Raw genomic sequence first — 22,483 nt, forward strand, 5'->3', positions numbered from 1 at the left:
ACAAACAGAAAGTATCTCATGAGAGATAAGGGATGAAATTTTAGTCAGGAAAGAATTAATTTCAGACTTGCAGTTCTAGAAAGCTCCTATCACAAATAGAAGAGTAAGCCTCCACAGACTTCTGTTATTTGCCTGTGGCCCGTGATATGCACAGATGAGAGAGAAAAGCATTCACTTAAAATACATTTCCAGGGAAACAGCTTGCAGCGGAACATCCAGGAGAACATGCTGGAGCCTTCTTCACATTCATGTCACCATAGACATTCAACAGCAGCAAAGTAACAGCAATGTAAGTCTCTTCCTCATCTCTCTCTTCTCCCTGGCTTGCACAAGCACAGGCATCTGTGTGCTGCACCAGGAAAAATGCTCAGGTTAAAAGCTAACCTCTTTCAGCCAGGTTATTCCTGATCCAGTTTCACTGAGCAGCGGCATAAAAATGTCTTTCAGCCTAAGGGCAGGTGGGTGACACAGTTAATAAGCAACTGCGAGACAGCTCCTTCCCATGCTCAGCCGCAGCACCCAGGCCGGGCCCAGCTCCCGGTGACCAGGCAGGTGCCACCGCCCTGCGGGTGCCTCCCCAAGGCCTCCTCCACCTGGGTACGGCCCCTCACGGGCCAAGGGCTCCTCCAGAGATCCTGCCGCCAAGGGCAACCCAGAGCAGAAACGCAAACAGCCCAGAAAATCTGTTCAATCAAACAGCCATTCTACAGAACATTCTTTAGATTGTAGTCTTGAGTTTTTGATTGTTTTAGAACACTGGAGGTAAAGGAATGGGGAAGATACCCAGTCAGGACAGTACTAAGGACTGGACTTCTTCCTTGGCTCAAGGGGTTAAGTTACACTTAGGTTACAATAGTGAGAACACAGGACATTGCAGGAAACAGAGTATCGAATTTCAGGAGTTTGGCAGTTTGTGTAACCTCAGTAATATTTAAACTCCCTCCCACACTGCCTTTCTATTTTAATTGACACTGGCCCAAATCCTAGGTATGCTTACATGGGCACCAGGCTTGATGCATTTCCACTTCTCTGAAGGCCACACAGCTGAGAATTTAAGAAGGGCGCCTGTGCACAGTATTCATAAGCACTCAGCACCAGCCTTTTAAAAACCAACATGTTCAGAGAGTTTTAGAACATCCCTGTGCCAATAAAAACTGCTTCATCAGAAAAATAAGTGATTAAAAACTGATTAGACTCAAAATTTTTAGACTCAAATTCTGCCAAAAATGCAAGAACATTCTAAGTACTATCAACTGAAATGAAAATGTTAGTACAGTTGTAACAAGAGTTTTGAAGGTCAATTACGCCTTTTTCCAGAAAAAGTCTCTATTTTTCAAGCAAAATTTTAAAGTTTCTCTAATAGAACTGAGTCATAAGTATACTGAGCCTCACAGAAAAAAGTTAATTATGTATGTATAATGCATGCACATATGTGTATGCGCTTCTTTAGGTCTCCTAATCAGGAACCAGGAAAACCAGATTTCATGTTCAGATCAAAACAGGTCAACAAAAGAAACAAAAAATCTGAGCACAGAAAAGCAGAAATTGACTTACGCTAAAAAATAAAAAAGATGATATGGACAGTTGTCTTTGTACCAAAAGAAAGCAATATAGGACCAAAAATTCAAGACCTACTGCCTCGTTTGACAGACAGTGGAGACATGTCAACAGTAAAGACACTCAAGCACTTGGGAAGGTAACTTTTTACAAGCTGGTAATTAACTGCAATCATTTCTCCAGACCGCATGAATTTCTCTTGCAGATTTTTGGCAGTTTTGTCTGGCTTTGCTTGTTCGCTTGTAACATTTTAATTCTTAATTCCCAGTATAAGATCAAATTCTAACCAAAAAGATCCAATTTTGACCATTTTATGTTACAATTATTAGTATTTATCTTTTTATAGAAATGTTCTTTGGGGACTGTAGCTGTTAATACATCATGCACCATCTCACCTTCTCTTTTAAAGACAGTTCAGAATTTATCTTTTGAGTTTTCAGTTGACAGAATCCTCACTACCTCAGAAGTAACTTCCACTACCACAGTCCTCGTAAAAAGCACAACAATGTCACATACAAGCTGTCACATAAACTGAAGGCGAATGCCATCAATCACCAGGGGAAGAGCATTTTGGGTCCTCCACTGTAAAAAAGCCATTTTATCTGAAGAAACTGGACGGACCATACCCTCTGTATCAAATTCAAGATAGCTTTTGCACTGGCAATTCCCTGCTGAGGAGATCATTTCCTTCAGAGGCAGGAATTTCTGCATTAGAAAAAGCCCACAGTCTCTAGGCAGTAGTATAACCTGTGGAACAGAAGAAAGTGTTCTCACTTTTAGAATGGTTTTGTGTCCTTCAAATCTTGTTATGCTGCCTATATATAAACACGCATTAGTCTCATAAGCATCTAACTAGGAGCATTAGAAAGCAATAGGTTTTGGGGTTTAACAGTTCTTTGTGACTTTGTCTGGATTGCCATAACCAGTGCAGAGGAAAAACTCCTGTGGTTCCTTTACAAATGGCCTCTTACAGGTCCCTTTCTTCTCTGATCAGTGGCCCAAACAAGTAACATTCTTCAAACATTCTTGTTATGGCCTATCGGATGAATGTGTGTTATTAGCTTTAACAAAAGTTTCCTTGTGTAGATGGCAGTGTAGCCATTCCTCCTTTTCTCCTTAAAAGTTATCATTACGAAATGATCCAACATGTTTTGGTGCTTTAGATATTTTAAGGAGACCTACTAAATTTTACCTTCATATTTTTAATCAGTGTTTAACCAAAGGAAAATATATCTTTCCTCAGTATTAAAAAAAGACAGACAACCAGACAGTAATTTCTTATAAATTGAGCTTCCAGAAAACAAGAGTTTAGGATCTTCCCACTGTTATCCCAAGTTGATTATCCCAAGATTCAAGTTTGCACATCTCATTTTTTTGACCTTAGAAAATATACATTAGAAAATTGTATCTTTAGGGAACGGTGTAAGTCTTTCAGATCATTTCCAAATCCTTCTGTCACATCCTACATAAAATTCTAACCTCACTCTTGGACCAAGCAAAAAACAAAGTCAAAGCAGAAGGTAAGTTTCCATGTAACATACTGCCCCCTGATTTACTTACAAGTAATTCATCCATACTGGTTTGGCATTTTTCTAAGTTGATCCTCTTTATTGCTACACGTTCTTGCCTGGGTTTGCACAGCGCTGCCTGGACGACTGCTGTAGCACCGCTACCTGAAAAAGGGCAGAAAAGGAACAGTCTTAATGTAATAGGAGCTAAACCAGCGACCAGCGTAAGAAGCCCATACTGACAAAGAACTTCAAATCTGCTGCTTATCCTTTTTCAGTGCTTTCCCCACATGCATATCTTTCCACTAGCAAGACACCTTCCACACTAGTCAGATGGAAAAGAAAAACCTGAAAGTTTCTTTTCCATCCTCCATAAAAAATTCCAAAGTCAACAACTTACGTATCAAGACATAACCACCACCTCAACGCATTTCATAGTTTGGGAACCATTACACTTCCGTCTTTGGATACACCTGTTTTAATCAAGAACATGACCTGCATGATTGATACAATTTAAAGTGTTACACGGAGAGGTGGGTACTGTGCTTTATCCAATATTATTTCTTTCTGTTCTTTCAGGTCAGTCCCTGTTTAACCAGGCTTTTTGTTCCCCTATCCAATGAACAGAAAAAAATCAGTAAACTGTACGTGCCAAATCTTCTACAGTTCCACCAGTGTTCCTGCTCATTCATCATGGCTAGAGTAACACCCTACGAAGAGCATGCTGATTCTTGTGAAGAGCACAAGTATCACACCACCAGTGAGAAGATGCAGGTTAGTGAATGGCCCAGCAGAGGAAGTCGCTCATGCTTACTTGGCATGCAAATCACATATGGTCACACAAATACACTGATAACAAAGCCCATGGGAACTGAACAAATTTGTGGTAAAGGAATAGAATAATTTTCTCTAGTACGCTTTATTTGTGAACCACAGGAGTAAAAGGCATTGTTGCTTCTTTTATCAAGCACCCACTGGCATTGCCCCAGTCAGTATTGCCTCACTAAATTAATGAAATGATTGCAAGTAATATCCAGAAGAAGTTTAGCTCAAGTTGCACATCTTGCTGCCATGTCAAATGCAGCAATGTGTGCTTCCTCAAATAATTGCATTGTGCTCATGCATGCAGAAATCTAAAAGCTCCCAACAGGCTTCTACCTGTAATTCTAAATATTTCAATATAAATTATGGACTTCTAGTAAGTCATTTGAGCAACATGTTATATTGGCCTGCTTATAACCTATGTTCTATTTATTTGGCACATCTTAGATGAATACAAATTGTGAACAAAAAGCCTTTTATTGTCAAGCTCTACAAACGTGGATTCAGTTACCAGCTGACTTAAGAACAATTGAGAGCTTTCCCCTCAGCACATCTGAAAACAGCACCAACAATACCTCATGACTGAAAGTTATTGCACATGTTTTAATTGCTATTTGCTTAGCTATTTTCATGTATTGTTGGTTCACATGATGTTTTCACTCAAATCACAAAGCTTTTTAACTGTGCATGAATTTCACGTCTAAATTCTGAGCTCATCTTTAAAAAAAAAAAGTCTCTCAAAAAAAAAAATATCAACAGGACTAACTAGTCATGTTTCTGCAGGATGTGGTCACAGACAAATATTGACATGTCCTGTTCTGTCTGCTTACAGAACAAAGCCTTTAAAAATTCCAATAATGTAGGTAATAAAAGACTTAAGAGATTTTAAAAATTAAATTAGACATCCCAAGGAAGAAACCACTGAGTCAGCACAATTCAGCTAAGGTAAGACTCATCTACATCACTTTAATGAATTCATCATTCAGTAGACATCGAGACACAAATCCTCTCATTACTTTTGACTACACAGATGTACATTGAAACAAGAGAAATAATATTTTTAGCTATTAAGTCTACAGGAAAAAAAACCAAGATCTTTCTTATGTATCTTTTTCATCTATGCCAGTAGTTTTATCTACTTGTAGAAAACAACCAAGATCCTTGCTTTAAAATACATTTGTAGACAAAGGTCACAAAAAAGACAAACAGAACAAGCACACAGAGAAATTATTCACCCAATGCCAGGATAAAATCTTGACTGCTTCCTCAAGTTATATGACAGCAAGTAACACTTCAAAACATTTTGGAAAAATTAAATTACAAAAAAAAAAGCACATTTTTCTGTGTTTTCTTCTCAGACAGAGATGACTTACAATGGCATGTTCTTCACCACATTACTAAGATGCGCTGACAATAAAGAAAGCTTTCTAGGTTTAGACTGACACCAACATACCTCGTTTCTTCTTTCTCCTGCTTATTTAATACTCTAATACACAATACACTCTAGTTTGAGAGTAAAGTGAACTTGTGCAGTCTTCATTCTCGGTTGGACCTACATACATATAAAACCTGTGTGGAAAAGCAGTCTCATGTACTGAAGGAGGAGACAGACACTAAGTAGCTGTATGCCTCCTTCCTCTTAAAGATGTTCTCTGGCTCACAAGGTGAACCACCAAGGATAAAGGTAAGGAAAACCTGAAGCTTTCACATCTGGTCAGATGACTCCTTTTGTCTCATCAACTAAACAAGTAGAAGCATGAAGTGTTCCAGAGGAGCAGCTATTAGAAACCAGACTACCCAGATAAGCATTTCAGTCAAGAGCTAACAGACTACAGAAGTAATGCACTATCATACAGTGAAACTAAATTGTCACAGACAACCACTTAGCAAAACAAATTAGGATCACAGAAAATGATTGCATAGAATAGATTACAGTCAACCATTCCTTGTCAGAAGGTAGGGCTTCTTCAGATACATTGTACCTTATGAGTCTTCCAAAACCCTCAAAGCAGAGAATACTAACTACACCATAACCAAAGTACAGTTTGACACCCAGTCTCTGTTTGGGAAATTGATACACTATAATGAAAGCTCAGGCTGGATAAACCATGAAGCCTTTACATCCAGTTGTGTCCTGCAGAAGAACTAAACAAAAGGATTACCCATGGTCAGACTCAAAAAAAACCCCAGCTTTGTAAGAATGATGGGGTTTCCCCACTACTGGAAAAGTCATTCTGTTACAGACAAGTTCTCTTTACCAATATCAAAAGTTAGCAGTGAAATAATGCAATTTCAGACCACATCAAGATGCCTACTACTCCCATTTCACAACTGATAATAGGTCAGAGTTTCGTCTTGTTCTGGTGTTTTTGCTGCCATCCTCTCTAGTGTAAGCATGCCCTGACAGCCAACCTGTCCCTTCATGCTACAGACCATGCACTCCCTACTATCCCATCATCAGTGCAATAAAGCCATTAGAATTGCTTTTAACTATCTGAGTTCACACAATAGAAACCTACTCATGAGCTATTACATATGGCCACACTTCACCTCTTCTGAAAGAATGTAACCTAAAAGCGGGTTTTTTTCTGCATTCCACTTTGCACATACTTCACAGAGAGCATATAAAAACCCCACAAATACTCATCTGGGATTTAAGCTTATCTGAACAAGTTCCTTCAACTTGTTCTAAACTTGACATAAAGGCATTTTTATCTCTCTCCTTTATTTTTAATGTGAATTTGACCCTTGCAGAACCTGACTTGGTGAAGAGAATAAGGATATTTGAAAAACTGTGATCAACAAGTGATATAAACATTCTAGTTTTAACTACTCTCCACTAGTCAAGTCTCAAAAAGACAGATGGTGAGGTGAGATGGTTGGACTATACCACCTGCACATGCCCACATCCTTCATACAAGGATGTGACACTTCATTTATCCCATTACTTATAAAGGTCTGACACTTTCCACTTACCACGGCACAGTAACTGTATTTTAAATAAATCACAAACATTTCTTTTCAATTTTTTTCTTCTCCTTAAAAACAAAAGTCGGTAACCTCAATAGACCATAATGATTTACCAAGTCTTGTCTTTAGTTGCTCAGCGTTAGTCTCTACAGTATTTCAGCACAAACCTCTTTTAAAGATTTCTGCAGTTTAGGTCACTCTAACAAAAGAGACCTTCCCCAATACCACAGTGATTCTAACTTCTGAAGAGGAGGATGAAACTTGTTGATAATGGTAGGTTTTCTTGTCAACTAGGTATATGAAGGGTTAGACAGCAGGGGCAATTGGAGAAGACTAAATATCTTATCTCAGAATCTATAAAGTTTTACATACCAACCTATACCACCTGCATTTTTATATATTTCTTCTGTTACCCCAACATACAGAAACGTCCTATTAAATGTAGCTGATTAGTGGACACAAATTTAAAACCAGTCTTCAATCCAAGACTAAATTGTAGCTATCTGTAAAAAGCCAGCAGTGAACATAAAAAAAATCTATGAAAATGGATGAAGCAGCAATGGAAGTATTTCTATTTAATCTCCCGCAACATCCTATTTCTGAATAAGAGTCTCCTAGGTAATTCTTAAATGTAACTCCTATACCGTGTAACTGCAGGATTCCTTTTACATGGAGCACAATGCATTTGTGCACAAATCTAGATTAGGCTTCTACTCATGAATACATGTGGAGTGTTTTTATGTAACATAAAAAGCACCTGTGCTTATACACAAGCTTGGAAAGCTGTGCTGTATGCGGTGTACATTGCATGCCATATTGTGTCGTGTATTTCCAGATCACTAAATCAGCCCTTCAGAATACTCCATAGCAGCACTGGGCCAAACTAGAGTCTTCAGTTTCGAAAGAATGAATTCTGTTGGCGAAAAAGCAATACTTTTGGTTAACAAAGAGAGAACAAATAATATTTAATTCCTTTCCGTTTCTAGCTTTTACCCCCCAATACTCTAGACAACTTTCAGTATTACTCACTTTCTTTCATATTACTTCCACTGATGAAAAATAAGTTAAAAATCAGCTGAGTAAAGCTCATTTACACCTCCATACTGACCTCTAAATCCTTCTGAAACTTAGCTTCCTCACAGAAAATGAGTCATTATTTCCCTTTACATCTTCACATGACAAATACTTGAGTTCTTAAGAACCTCACGATAATCATATAAATACAATTTACTAACAATTCCTGTGTTCTTAATTCATGCTGGGTTCAAATCTCTCTCCTTATAGCTCACTTGGATACTACTTTGCTTATCCTAGCAATTATGACATAATTCACTTAAAATACACTAAGTGCTACATGAAATCTATGCCCACAAGTAGAAGCGCTACTTCTGCATTTTCAACATTCAACAATTAATCTCTTTAATTCCTCATTGAATTTGTTTTGCAGTTGGACATTTAAAAACATCACTATTACAGCTACAGAACCAGTGGGTTACTCAACTGCTGTATTCACCTTTTTGTGGGAAATTACCTTTCACAAAGTCTGAGATCCAGCTTATCCCATACTACTTTTTAAAAGCCCATTGCATAAACAATCCAGAAAAACCTCTCCAAATACGCTATACAGATATTTCTGTGATTGCAGTGAAGTCATAAATAGCCTAAACGTCGATGTCAAAATGATTATACACTATAGAAAAATTCTATGCAAGCATTAAGACAATCTGTGCTAAGACACAGCAAGCTTCAGCATTAACCAGGTATCACATTCTCCATACAGAAGGAAAAAGGCAGGGGGATTCACAATCAGCAATAAACCCCCACATGCAGGAAAAACAGCCACAGCAGGGAATGACCTAGCTTTTTGAGCTATTCTCTTTATTTCCTCACTAAAATAGTAAAAGAACTGGTTATAACAGATGTTTTGCCTAGGTAAATTATAGAAAGTATTTTGAGGTTTGCTATGTTATAGCTCCCTGTCAAATCTGCTAAACAGAATAAAATTTTCTGCCAAAAGAACATGGGAATAAAACTACTTTCCTGAACACAGAGGGTTCTAGCATCAGAGTACAGCAAATAAGTGTCAATCACAAACTAATTATTCAGGAAATAAGACAAATTGAAACTGTACAAGAACGTAGAGAAGCTCTATCATTGATCTGGAAAATAAAAGTCTTACTTCCCTCCATCAGAGGGCCCAGACACACCATATTGCAGGATCTCTTCTGAAACATCTCTCTTATCTGAAGAATAATCAGCTATCACCACCAGCCATGGTTAAAAGAATTTTAAGAGTTCTACTCTCACTGACAAAGGTATTTAAGAAATGTGGCTAGAAAGTGAAACCAGATATATTTAGATCTGATATACGTTTATTTAATAGTGACTGTGTTCAGCTTCAAAATGAAATATCAGACTAAGCGATGGCTTTTTGCTTTGAGACACTTTCTTGTTAAGGAGACTTCTGCCTAGAGCCATACAGAGCTCAGCACTTGTCAGCTTGATACAATGTCATCAACACACGAAGATCAGACTGAAAAGTCCAAGGATAACCATTAACTGTGTTTGGGGCATTCAAGTAAACCTGTCAATAAGCACACAGTTAGAAAGTGAGGATAAAAAAAATAGAGACCGTGCCCACTACGCCCTTCCACCTCACAACTGCCCTCCCTCTGCTCCCTCACCAGCTCTCCTAACAGAGACTGGCAAGTGCTGATGTTAAACCCCAGTCTGAGATATTTTTTTGTCACAGAGGCTTTAATTAGTACAACTCTATTAATAAAGTAAAATAAATGAACCACCAAAAATAAAGCTGCTGCATTTGTTAAGAATATGGGAGAAACAATAAATTAGTGCTGGCTCGAGGCAACACTTTCTGTTGAAGTTCAGTAGAAGTAACACCATGCCTCACTACAAGAGAAACACATCCTGCTACCCTATACAGTCATGTCACATACTGCACTGTCTTGCCTTTGAAGCTACAGTAGTAAGACATTTAGTATCCCAGCTCCTTTACCAGTTCTCCTATCCACTATACTGTATTTAGTGCAGAGCGTTTCAACATTGGAAAAATTTTATCCCTATCAATCATAAAAATAATAAAACACCTAATAAAAACACATTCCTTCTCTTTTTTTAAGAAGATACCAACAAAGGAATTCACATCTTTTGGGTATAATAGTGTGCCAATAAAGTTGAGTGTCGACTTTTAGAAGTGCATCCACAATGCCTCTCCTTTTGCCTGTCTCTGAATACAAAACTGCCTATACTCCAGTCACACATCCATTCTTTACACTGAAAGATGTAGACTTGTTGCAAGGAAAAGTGGAGTGACACCAAAAATCCAGGCAGCTTAATGCTCATCTGTGTATGTCATCACAAAAATTAACTTTTAACTAAGTACTTTATGGCCTTGAGTGTTCTTACATCCTAGTCATAGAGCTCCCAGGGAGCCTGGATGTTTCCAGATCTGGTATGAGAGCATCTTCCCATTCATAAGCAACCCACACCATGGAAATGTCAGCATCACAGCTGGTAAGGAAAACCTAAACAAAAGCAGTCCATTTTCAATAGGTGTTATTTTCTCCCTGAGTTGTTCTTTAAAATAGATGAGTCATCTAAATAAAGTTGAAAGGGAACTGTCTAGGGAAACCCCCTATTAAAAACATCACTCAAGATTAAATAGCTTTTGCTCTGCTCCACATCTCAATTATCTTCATAAGAAGTGTTATTTATAGGCGAAAAATGTCTATATAAAAACATCCACAATCACCACTATTTCAGACTTTGGAGTTATCAGAACTGGAATTTGCCTTGTGGAAATGTCAGGATAAGACTGCTGTGACCGCAGGCCCTGCTCCTGACCCCTTGTAATGTGCTTAGCATAACTAACGCCACTTTACAAGGCAAGCAGGTATTCTCTGTGACTGAACGGGTCACATATTCATTCCTTTCCCCCTTATTCTCAGGCCCTGAAGGTTCTGTGAACCAAGTAGACAAACCAAACAGATTTCTTCTTCTTCTCCCTAACAGCTTCAAGATTTCTGGGCATGACGGCAATTACTCCCTTCCTTACTGGCACTGAATATCCCAGGTCCCAGTGCTGGTGACAAACTCGTCACTGGGAAGCACAACAGCATATGGAATACCAGAACTGCCCATAACATCAAGCACTTACAAGTCCTGAGTAGGGAACTTGGACTCAAGCTGCCGGTGGACAGTGAGACCCATGACCCTTGTGGCCAGAGATGCTTCCATCATCATCTGCTACCTCTGAGGACTGACTCATATCTTTCATATAATCTTCCAGTCCAGATTATGATTGTTATATTGATACAGCAAACAGTGTATTGGGTTTCGACCCAATCTGCAGACGGTCCAGGTGAATAGAAATAATAAGTTAAGTTGTATTATAAATTCCATATTATTCAATTGATAAGAAACTGTAAGTTAGGATCAAGGCAATTAGAAATCTTAAGTTGTCATACTATAAATTCTGTATTATGCTACTTATAAATTGTTTTAAACTCATTCTGTTTGTAGAAATCCTGTGCCATTCTGATCATAACTTCTGTGTTATAGTAAACATAATATCTTGTTAAGAAAATAAAGCTTAAATTGTAATTACATTTTAGTGCCATCATCATTCGGCTAAGGATCCCTGAAAGAGCCTCTCTGTTGCTTGATTATCAGACTCTCTGGAGAAAATAGATCTTATTCTCTGGTGCAGAGTTTGCGTCTCTTACACCGCAAAATTATTCTGCTTACATATGCTAAAAAAGAAGGGTATGGGGGGGAACAACCAACACACAGAGACAACTTAATAAATTCAGCTGAACCTAAACCAAACAAGTAAATTAGCTAAAAACATTTCGTTCTGATCCCAAAAAATGTTGAATCTTTCATAAAATATGCTACTTAAAACATACAATATATTAATGGGCATCAAATAAAGTATCTCTGCTCTAGTTTGCAGAACTTACGCTTTCCTCACAACTTCCACGGCTTTCAGATCCGCTTAAGTTATCTTACAGCCACTTTATACACCTAGTCTGCTCACAGTCCTTTCACTATCACATTTCCAAAGTTGGGATTATGAAGTAACATAAAGGATAGCATTTTAAGAGCTTGAAGAACGAAAGGGTATGAAACTGAACTGAGCAGTGAAAAGTTAAGTTCTATACCTGGAATGATCTCTCCTTTCAATCACATTATCTTCCATATGAGCTGCTATATTAAGAAGCAAAAAAAGAGAAATGTGTTATGTATAAGGGCAAAATAAACTCTTATATTCAGTATTGATTCAATATTAATTTTACTCTAATTTACAGAAGTTGCAGAGCAGGAATTGGGAATACAATACCACCAAGAAATAGCATGTATCACATCAGACAACAAAGAGGGTGTTTAGCGGTACTCACCTAATGAATACCTAAAATGCCTTCACTTTCATATCAGCATTTAAAGGTAACTTGTGAATTCACCAGACTTAAGAACTAGAAGATACATGTGCCATTGAAAAACTAGTAACATGACATGTAACAGTTCATTATTTGAAGAGATTTGAAGGAATATTTTTCTTTGGGCATAATGAAAAAAACCTAGCTATCAAACTAGCTCAGAAGACAGAGGAGAGGAAGAAGAGCTCTGAGGCACACGAGGCCTTCTCCAGTTATGGAAAAACTGGAGAAATTTGGAGAAATTGTGGAATAACTTTTTTTTTTTTTTTTTTTTTACAAAAGAGTTGGTTTGTAACCAGATCCACTCTGGCTTCCTTCAAAATGAAAGAGAATCCAACTTCACTCACACTTCAAATTTGTTAGGGAACAAGAAACAAAAAGTAGCATCCCAAGACCTTGCAGCAGGCTCTTTCCCCGACGCTGCCACTGCTCCTGTGGCACAGCTGTGCTGCACGCCCACCTGCCCAGCACGCTGTGGGCAGGAGGCAGCTCCTGATGTACACACTGTGTTGGGGCTGCCATGTGATAAGGACATATGTGGATGTACAGTACTCCACATGAATGTATCCAACAAATCCATACTCATTCTGCATTTTCCCAAAAAAAGCATGAAAAAGAGTGAAGGATACAACTTGATTTAAGAATTTATGGATTTTATCTGCCATGTTATTATCCATTCATCGTCACATGAGAAGAAACATGGATTCTGATAATTTCATTCTCCCCATTGTTTCGTCATCAATATAGAAAACGTTATTCTTCGCATCTGGAAGGCAAAACCCACACTGCAAATGTCTCTGCAGAACATGGGAGAAGAACTTGGTATCTGGTATTCGCTGTGGAACCAAAAGTTACCCAACCAGGATACCATCAGAACTCCACAGAACTCCCTGACACAAACAGGGCAAATAGAAGATTTGCTATGCTAAGTTAGATCTCTCGCCTAGAAAAAAGCTGTTAAAAAAGAATTACTATTCACTTCTGAAGTAGCACTATAAACAAATTCTGGTGTTGATTTAGTCAGCATATTTTATTGTTTCTCATTTAGTTTGAAAGTAAACACTTGGAACAATCCTAATACCATGAACACAGTATTTTCCAAGTCTTCCGGATGTCACCACATAGTGCATCATTCTCTTCCAAGAATGAAGAACAGCAATCTACCGAAACAAAGGCATTATTGCTACTGTAGTATCATAAAGATCTCTAATTAATACAGCAGTGCTGAGCTACAAATCATCTTCAGCTAGTTAACCCCAACAAAACATGCCTCCCAGAATTTGAGTTACTGTGACCACACACTACAAGCAGAAAACTTACCTATTTCTCATATATTGCTCCTCATGAAACAATGGAAGAGTTGGAGCAATATAAATACTATCAAATCATTAAATATTCATTAGGTGATTCTAATCTAATTCTAATGAAGTTCCTATTATTAGTCTGAAGTGGCTTAGAGTCTGGAAGCACAAGACACTAAGAAGAATAAATTATAAGCTTAAATTCAGACCCTGTAATAAAATGTCTTCAGAGCAAAAAAGTGAGAAGGAAAAAGCAACTTTATAATTAAATGGCTGTGCTTCTGAATCCAAGTATGTTGCTTCTCAGAAGTCTAAAGCAATAGCTCAAGCTTATGATCTTGTTCATGTTACTCCTAAAAGACAGAAACCATGATTAACAAATACACAATATTTGTCTGGTCTGTTAAAGTAACTATTTTTGTACCATTACCCTGAAGCAGGTATACTTGGCACACAGACATTCAACATGGATCTTGACTTTCAAGACCTTTAAGTACAGGATTCTTCTGAAAGCATGAAAATATTCAAATTTTCAGCCTGCTTCTAACTCTAATTTCTCTAAGTGCACAAGCATAGCTCAACTTAAACGCTATGTAGCATAATCATTACATCAGCCTTATAGGACATTCTCAAGTTTCATCTATATTTAACTTACAATCAAAATACCTCAAAGGCATTTAGACGTCCACAGGAATAATGAGGCTAATAAAATTACTCAGAAATTGTTATTTGTAAAGACAAAGGATTAACAGAGACAGCTAGTTTATCACCCTGAAGTTTCACTGAACTATTGAGTAAAATCACATACTTAGTCAAATACCATGGGCAAAGGACTGAAAATATTAACTCCACTAATGCCACAAAATTATTACTTCAGCTAACAAATGAAGAATACTGTTCAAACTTTTCACTGAGCTTCCCTTGCAAGCAAGCCACAGGACTGTCACGAACAGCAATCCTGGCAAAATGTACCTGGGAATTGTTCAGAGGGACTCTTTAAATCCCACCATCTTCATCAGCATTCTCAGCATCTCACCACTGCCATATAAATTTTCTATAGAAGAGTCAACTGAAGCCTACATAAATGCCAGGAAGCATGCACACTTCTCCATGAAGATTAAGCTGCTTCCTCTTTACTACCATTCCCCAAGTATCTCTCTCCTGAAAGGTAACCAACTCCCAAAGTAACTCTGACTTGACATCAGTTTCAGGAAAAATTAGATTCCTCCAGCACTGTTAGGTACATGATTGATAGCTTGTTTGTCCCTGTATACTCCCCTTGTTTTTTATCATTAAAACATTTTCTGCCTCAGGGTAGGGTTGGGTTTTTTCCCCCATCTTTTCAGTCTAGCACTCTTAGTCTCCCAGGCACCCCTTCAATACCAAAGGACAGTCTCCAGCCAGAAGCACTGTGCAGGAGGAAGCTGCATCACCACCACAGAACCCTAAGGTCAGCAAGGGAGCACAGCAGACCAACCCCATCAAAGAAGGCAAGAGACAAGCATTCAACAGTGCTTGTTTCATTTACAGAGTTGATCCCACAACTACACAGAACCTAGAACAGTGCATATAAAGACTGATAGATATGTATGTATAAATATATAGAGACTTTTTCCTTCTTATAAGGAAAAAGTAAAGTTTTAGAGAAAATTCTTTTCTCAAGAATTTTGTTCCACACCAGTGTCGCCTCATCCTGATACTGCTGGATAATAATGTTCTTACACCCACAAGCTTCAACCACACAACCCTTGTGCACATCCAAGACCTTCAAACTTAGCAAGAAATGGTGAAATCTAGTAGAGCTGTCAGGATTTCATCCTACTGGAAAGGTTGTGCTGTAAAAGGCAGAAATAAGGAAAAATCCACTCATTCAATGCAGCTCATTCTTTATTTACATACGGTAAGTAGCATCAACATATCTTAAGTATGATTTTTTGGGGGGTGGGGAGAAACTCACTTTTAATTTTGGGCACCAGAAAATGTCCTAGTGACATTTTCCTGCAAGCACAGTGCTCCTCTGCAACCTCTGCTTAGCAGTAGCCCAGTGACTTCAGCAAGCCCAAGAAGCTAACAAGAGTAGCTAACTTAATTTGATTTTTAGAGCCCATTCTTTAAACATCAAGAGCTACTATTACTACTGGAAGAAAAAAAAGCTTCTATCAACTGCTGCCTTACAGTTCCAAATTATTTTGGAAGGTGAAATGACGGAAGAGAAAGAGAGAACCAAGGGAGGGCACACAAAAATGCAATATGACCTAGACAAGTAGCCACTATATGAGCCACCCGCATCTCCTTTGCATGGAGAGCTCACTGCTTTTCCCCCTCAAGCCAATCAGAACAGATGTGGTTTTGTTTCCAGTTAACAAAGAGAAACTCCATTTGACAAACAGATTCTGGAAAAAAAAACAACTGGTCTCAGACCTAGTAGAAAGTGATTCTTCACTGAAAGAAAATAAAGTAAAACAGCTCTTAAGTTGTTTCAAAACAACATCTGACCCAATCTAAAATAGCTCTCCCACATCTGAACTTGGCCCCCACCATCAAAGCACAATGCTGGTTACAAGAATTGGTTCCACTCTAAAGACGCAAAGCCCTGCTGTTATAACACTTAGCAAGGGGCAAAATCATGCAATCCCTTCAAATTTCTACACACTCCCAGTAGAGCGGCTCCTCTTCCAGCACTCAAACAACTCCTGTGGAGCCAGGACTTTCCAGGCATCAGAGGTATTGGGCCTTATCTGTAAGAAGAACTTGGATGGAAGGGAAAGAGGAAGTATAGGGAGAGGAGAGCCAACCAAAAGGGAAGTAGGAAGATTCAAAGAGCAGGAAAGCATATTTTCTGTAAATTATCATTACCTAGCACCAGCCAATTGCCTGATGTGTTGGTATATGTTCCTTTAATCTTCCAGTTAACAAGGTAACTTAAAAACAAGGTTTATATGCTGGTTACTTGCAATCAGGAGAAACTCAAAGGAAGCTTTTTTTTTTTTTTTTTTTTTACAATTTACAATTAATCTTTTAATCTTTTTCCTGACAGGTCTGAATTCCAATTGCATTAGTTAACTTTTTCAAAAAATTCACTAGATTATATAACAAAGTTTGAACATTGAATCACTTCAAGTCTAACCTCTTTGAACCAATGAAAACTACAGCCATGTACAGCTGTGGCTCAACTCTGGGTATTTCTAATGCAGAAAGTTCATTTTCATTCAAAAAAAAAAAAAAAAAAGCCAAGACAAAGGTCCCTTCCCCAACACTACCATGTGGAGACAAAGCAAATAATTAACAGCTTCAAGCTCTGCACAGCCTCATTAGCAGCACAGCACTGTGAATGTTCTACAAGGTGTTTTTAAATTGCACCATGACCACCTTTACCCTGGCAACTGAATTAAAAGCCACTCCTTATTAAAATACTAAATGGGGATTTAATATTTCCCCAGTTTCTACAGATGGTTTTTAGCAGACAGAAAATCTCAACCAATTATTTCCCAAAACGTAAAATTTCATTTACAAAATTAAACTCTTCCTGTCGAGTTACAGTTGTATTAAGTTACAAATAATGTTACGAAGGCTGTATTTAGTATGTGCACGTACAATATGCTTAGGCTGCTGTAGTAACTTTTAAGATTTATTGGTAAGGAGAATTTACTTTGGAGCAGAATTAAGGCAAGCATACCATTCTTTTTTACAAATTTGGTACAAAGACCTTAGGTAGCATGAAGTATTACTTATCAAATTTTGCAGCTCCTCATGCAGGAATTTTGGAGGTTTTGCAAGAGCAAATATGAAATTTTACCATATCTTTAGTTGCTAGTGTGGTATTTCATTGAGCACAGTGTGATTTCTTTTACAGTACATACATAAAAACTACCGCAAAAGAAAGCCCTTCAAATATTTTAAAGCATCCTGATTAAGCACAGGGATAAGAAATTTTGGAAAGTGTGAATGAGACACAAGCATCTGATTAACAGAACAACACAGAACTGTAATTTTACTTCTAACTATAGAAAGGCTTTTCAAAACAGCATACAGTATTACCAACGTGAACATGGGTTCCTAAGGATCATAATCAGAGACCACTCTACACAAAGATCACTGATAACAACAAACATAGGAGAGTCTATTCTCTGTTAGACAAAGAGCCATTAGCAATACACGCAGCAGGGGAGGAAAAAAAAGTAAGTAACATACCCCGGAAACACCACCAAAGACCCCAGAGCCATTATCCAAGCCATAACCTCATTCACAGGCTGCTTACAATAAGAACCATAAAATCAGCAGAATAGTCTCGAATGGTAACCTGTTCTACTCAAAATCCCAACACATTTGACTTAGAAACACTGCACCTTTTGAGGCAACAAACCACAAGATATTCTTGAGCTCAAAGTTAGAAAAAAAAAGGCTAGACAAACAAACAAGTTCAACTAAGGTAACTCTTTAATGATTTGCAGCCAATATAGATAATCTGTCTCGTAAAAGTAACCCTTTATTTCAATCTAATTCTGGCTGTTTCCTAGCCAAATTAATTTTCCAAGTCAGTTGCAGCAGGAGAGAAAAACATAATTTTATAATGAAAATTAGCACCCAACCGAATCACAAAATAATCCACTGCTTCTGCATAACAGAATCCACCTTCCATCAGTGCAGGATGACAAAAAGTTACATCTGGCAGAGAAGCATCAATTCCAAAGTAGCTTTCCAAACTCAAGTCAAAGCCACTTGATCATATTAAAACCAAAACAAAAAAAATAAAAAAAAGAAACCACCACCCAAAATAAAACAAAAAAAATCAACCAAGATTTAATGCTGCTTTGTCTCATCCAGGTGATGTAGAGCTCATTACAACTTGAAAGGTAGAAAGATGATTTAAAAAAAATCAAAACTGAATAAAGTGTTAATGTTGATTACCATTTAAATGTTTGTTCTGTGAGATTTATATTGCTTCTGAGGAAAAAACTCATATATGTACATGATAAATCCAGAGAAATCAATTTCAGTTATTTTATTCTGAATACTTGGTTATAAACCCAAACTGTGTAAGAACACCTCTCACAAATATTGTTTTTATAAGCTGCTTTTTTATCATCTAAGTCATATTAATCTTACCAAAAAAACCCAACAAAAAACAACAAAACCCCCTCCATACATATTAAAATCCACTGAGCATTTTAATGCATTAAAATCTCAGATCTCCCAGGTCTTCACTAAATTAAATCTGGCTCTGCCTTAATAGCAATTACAGTTCTTATCTATGTAACTACTGCCAGAAGGTTGGTTGGATCCTCCTGTCCTAACAATTAGGAATCCCCTTCTAAGTGCTTTTGTATATGGACAGCCTGTATTAATCCGAATTAATGTAAAAATTCCCTCTTTATATATTTATAGAGCACAATCAGAATGTTTTTTTCACACTCCAGAAAATATAAGCATCTAGGCATTAACTGGAAGAGCCTCTTCCTTGCATCAAACCTATCAATCACAAAGCCATGCAGCAAGTCAAAGAGGGAATCTGATCCAGCAGAAAACTGACCCAGCAGAAGAACTAGTTCGCTGTCAGATCAATGCGATCCTTTCAGCAGCTGCCTGTTAGAGCAGATTAAATGTATCATGAAACTGCAGACAAAGAGTTTACAGAGAAGTGGCCAGCCACCTAAAAAATAAAGCAGACTTGGAATAACATCTCATAAGAAGCACCCCTTAAAACTAGTATTTTCTCCTCAGCCAGCACTTGAATCTCCCAGCCATCATGGAGGATACAACAGACAGAAAAATTTTAAAAAGCTTTTTCATTGGAAATCTGTATCATGTGGCCTTGGTTTTCAACACAGCATGTGGCTAGATAGACACAAATGAGCAACAAGAAAACTTTGTGTTCTCACGCAGAAGAAGAATAGAACTTCTCCAACTGCTAAATCCAAAGGATAGAGATGGCCCACAAGACTAACAATTACTTTCATTTTATAATCCCCACCAAAACTTTTAAACACCCCTAAAACAGCCATTCTGGATCTGTGCTTTAGTTACCAAAGAATCTAAAGTCTATTCTGTTGGGAAGCATTTTGATAAACCAGCATGGTGTATCTTTCCTCCTGCAAAGCCCACAACGGTGCTTCAATGTCTTTTTATTTTTCTCATTTAACTGGGAAAGGGCTGTTTGAACTGAACTGACGCTACCAAACTCCTCAGGGAGAAGTATGTAGTGCTTTCCAGAGGTGATCAGCTCTGTTTCAGCAAGTGGTAACTACTGTTCACAATGCAATTAACCCTGGCACAGCCCATGAAAAGGGTTGCTGCTGAACCAAGCTCAGACCGCGTCATTCTCTCCTCCCTCAGACATAAAAAAGATTCTTCAAGAGTCCCTTACCACATTCAATAAAACCAACATTCATCCTACAGCTCCAAAATTATGTCAGCATGTGGTCAAACACATAGAATTTACAGGAGCCTTGGTTGGGTAGGGGTTTTTTTTTTTTTTTAGAAAGTGGGATGGGGTGTGTTTGGTTGGGTTTTTTTACTATTTTTAATAGTATCCAGACCAAATTTAATCTCGTGGTGAGTCTCCTGTAAATTAAGAAAACAAATACAAAGTGTAATGAAAAAAGACATATTTGACTAAGCACAAGATTTTTTAGTCAAGTGGTACAAAATACATCTCAGTGACTTTGAAAGAAAGTCATGGAAGAAACCTAAGTTTAGTGAAATTATGGCAGGCAAGTTCAGTGTGTCCAAGAATCTGACTCAATATACCCCGACCTCAATTTACTCCCTAGGCATTCAGTTAAATAATATTAATATTTAAGAGCACCCATAGGTAACTAGCAATAAGGTTTCTCTACAATGATTGGTATCTGCTAGTCCGATTTAGCATCCACTTGTTCAACGGATGTATGTAAATATATATTAGCAGTTAGGATTACAGTTTACATACCAAAAGATGCAAGCTTTTAAGTGGAAAGAATAAAGTAGAAAGGAGTTTCTAAAGGAAATTCTCACACAGGCATTCTACAGGTACTGTAACAGAAAACAACTACTATTTAAGTAACTCATATGACTCATATTACACCCTAGACAAAGAATAATCCAACACCTTTGAGGCCTTTTTCACCGCAGAAGAGGGATCTACTCCTCAGCAAAGATACACGTTTATGCTAGTAGAGTCACTTCCACTTGGCTAACTTTGATCCATTATCCAGACTGAGAAAGACAAAGTCCTCTGTCCAGTAAACCCATACTTTTGGGGGGCCTCCATAGGCAACACCTGCTCAATACTCATCCAAGTCAGCCACATCCAGGGACCTGAACACCTGAACCCTCATCCCTCCTTAGTCCCTATTCACAGCCTAGGAAGTACAAACAGAAACACAAAGGTACCACCTGGGTCAATAAAAAGCCATCCCATTTTAAGGAAGAAATACTTTTCTCAACTGTTTTGTTTCTGCCTGTGGAAAATAAAAAGCTTAATGACAAAGCTGAGTACACACAACTTCCAGATCGATAACATGCAGTTCTCGTCAGCCTGACAACAATTAGCAATATACTGAAGATAATCAACAGCATCAGCAGGCAAATCACCTGGACTTTTCTCACTTAAGTGGCCTCATTTGTAAGAGACAGCAATCAGTCTTAGAGCTGGTCTTTGCCATCTGCAGTATTCGCTAGAAGTTTAAAATGTTACATACAAATAAAAGCAAATTTTCCCAAAGTAGATCATTAGCAACAAGCAGCATCTAGGCCAAGAGATGAAAAACTTTCCATCGCACATACTTTCAACAACAGTTAGCATTTCACAAGTAAAATTCAAAATAACCTAATCCAAATAAAGGGAATGGAGACTGAACACATCTGATCTGCATTAGTTGGACACGTGAACAAAGTGCTGAAGCACACAACCAAGAAAGTCCCCATCCTCCAGGGATATGGGAGGGGGCCAGCAGACGGGTTAAACTTCACATGGCAAACCGGGTCAAAAGCAGGTTGGCTGGGGTGAAAACGAAGCTGTAATCCCCCGCTGGCCTCACGTGCCACCAACGGGCATGGGGCCGAGGGGCACAAGCAGATGTGAACAAGATGAAACAGTGAGGGAGAAGAGGAAATAGTTTAAACATATATACGCATAGATGTATATATACTGATTAAGAGAGAGGCGTCACGTGAGCAGCAGATCTACGGGTGAGATTTACCTCCCCCATGAAAGCACCGGAAAAAATGCAGAGTAATCTAAGCGGATGCACGCACATGTGCGCATCCACGGACACACAGCGTAGACACATAAAGCACCCAGAGCGCATCTGCGGAGTTGCCGGGGTCCCAGTGCAAACCAGCAGGGCAAGGCTCGAGTGACGATGCAGGTCAGTAGCACCTCCACCGAGCCGCACCGGGCGGGGCGCGGCGGGTTCTAGAAGGAGCCGCCGCCCCCCGGGGCTGCCCGCTGCCGGGCGGATAAAGTTCGCAGCAGCCACCGCTGCAGTGCCGGGCGCGTCCGCCGCAGTGAGCGAGCCCTGCCTGCGGGAGAGCAAACGCCGGTAGGCCCGGAGCCGGCCGCGGCATCCCTGCCCTCCTTCCCCGCCTCCGCCCCGCCGCGCCCCCGCTCCACTGACCGATCACCTCCTGCAGCTCGTAGGCGTCCCTGCAGATGGGCCAGCCGGCGGCCGGGGTGGCGGGTGCGGGGGCCGGCTGGGGCTGCTGGACGTGGACCGGCGACTCGCCCTGCTCCGCCATGATGCTGCCGGAGCGCCCAGGCACCCGACGACCTTCTCCAAACTTCCCCTCTAGCAACACCTTTCAGCCGCGCTCTGCCTCCCGCCCGCCCTACCCGCGCAGCCGGCCGCCCGCCCGGCGGAGGGAGGAGGCAGGGCGCCGAGGGGGA

At 39.1% G+C, this 22,483-nt stretch overlaps 1 protein-coding gene across 4 annotated transcripts in view; it reads right to left on the minus strand.

Moving 5' to 3' along the window:
• The window catches only part of STK39 (serine/threonine kinase 39), an 88,560-nt gene that overhangs the window by 65,445 nt on the left and 632 nt on the right, over positions 1–22,483 (minus strand). The window contains exons 1-2 of one of the 4 annotated variants that reach the window (XM_042040753.1): positions 22,215–22,475; positions 3,118–3,230 (exon numbers count right to left, since the gene is read on the minus strand). In XM_042040753.1, the coding sequence (XP_041896687.1) occupies positions 3,118–3,230; positions 22,215–22,335 (234 nt within the window). In that variant the 5' untranslated portion in view covers positions 22,336–22,475. Of the gene's footprint in view, positions 1–2,183; positions 2,305–3,117; positions 3,231–22,214; positions 22,476–22,483 lie in introns of those variants that run through there. The other 3 variants (XM_042040752.1, XM_042040755.1, XM_042040754.1) reach the window with 3 other exon arrangements.

This window comes from Corvus kubaryi, unplaced genomic scaffold (assembly GCF_017639235.1).
Source record: "Corvus kubaryi isolate FWS band 111438036 unplaced genomic scaffold, C.kubaryi_AGA036_p1.0 37396, whole genome shotgun sequence".
Classification (NCBI taxonomy): Eukaryota; Metazoa; Chordata; class Aves; order Passeriformes; family Corvidae; genus Corvus; species Corvus kubaryi.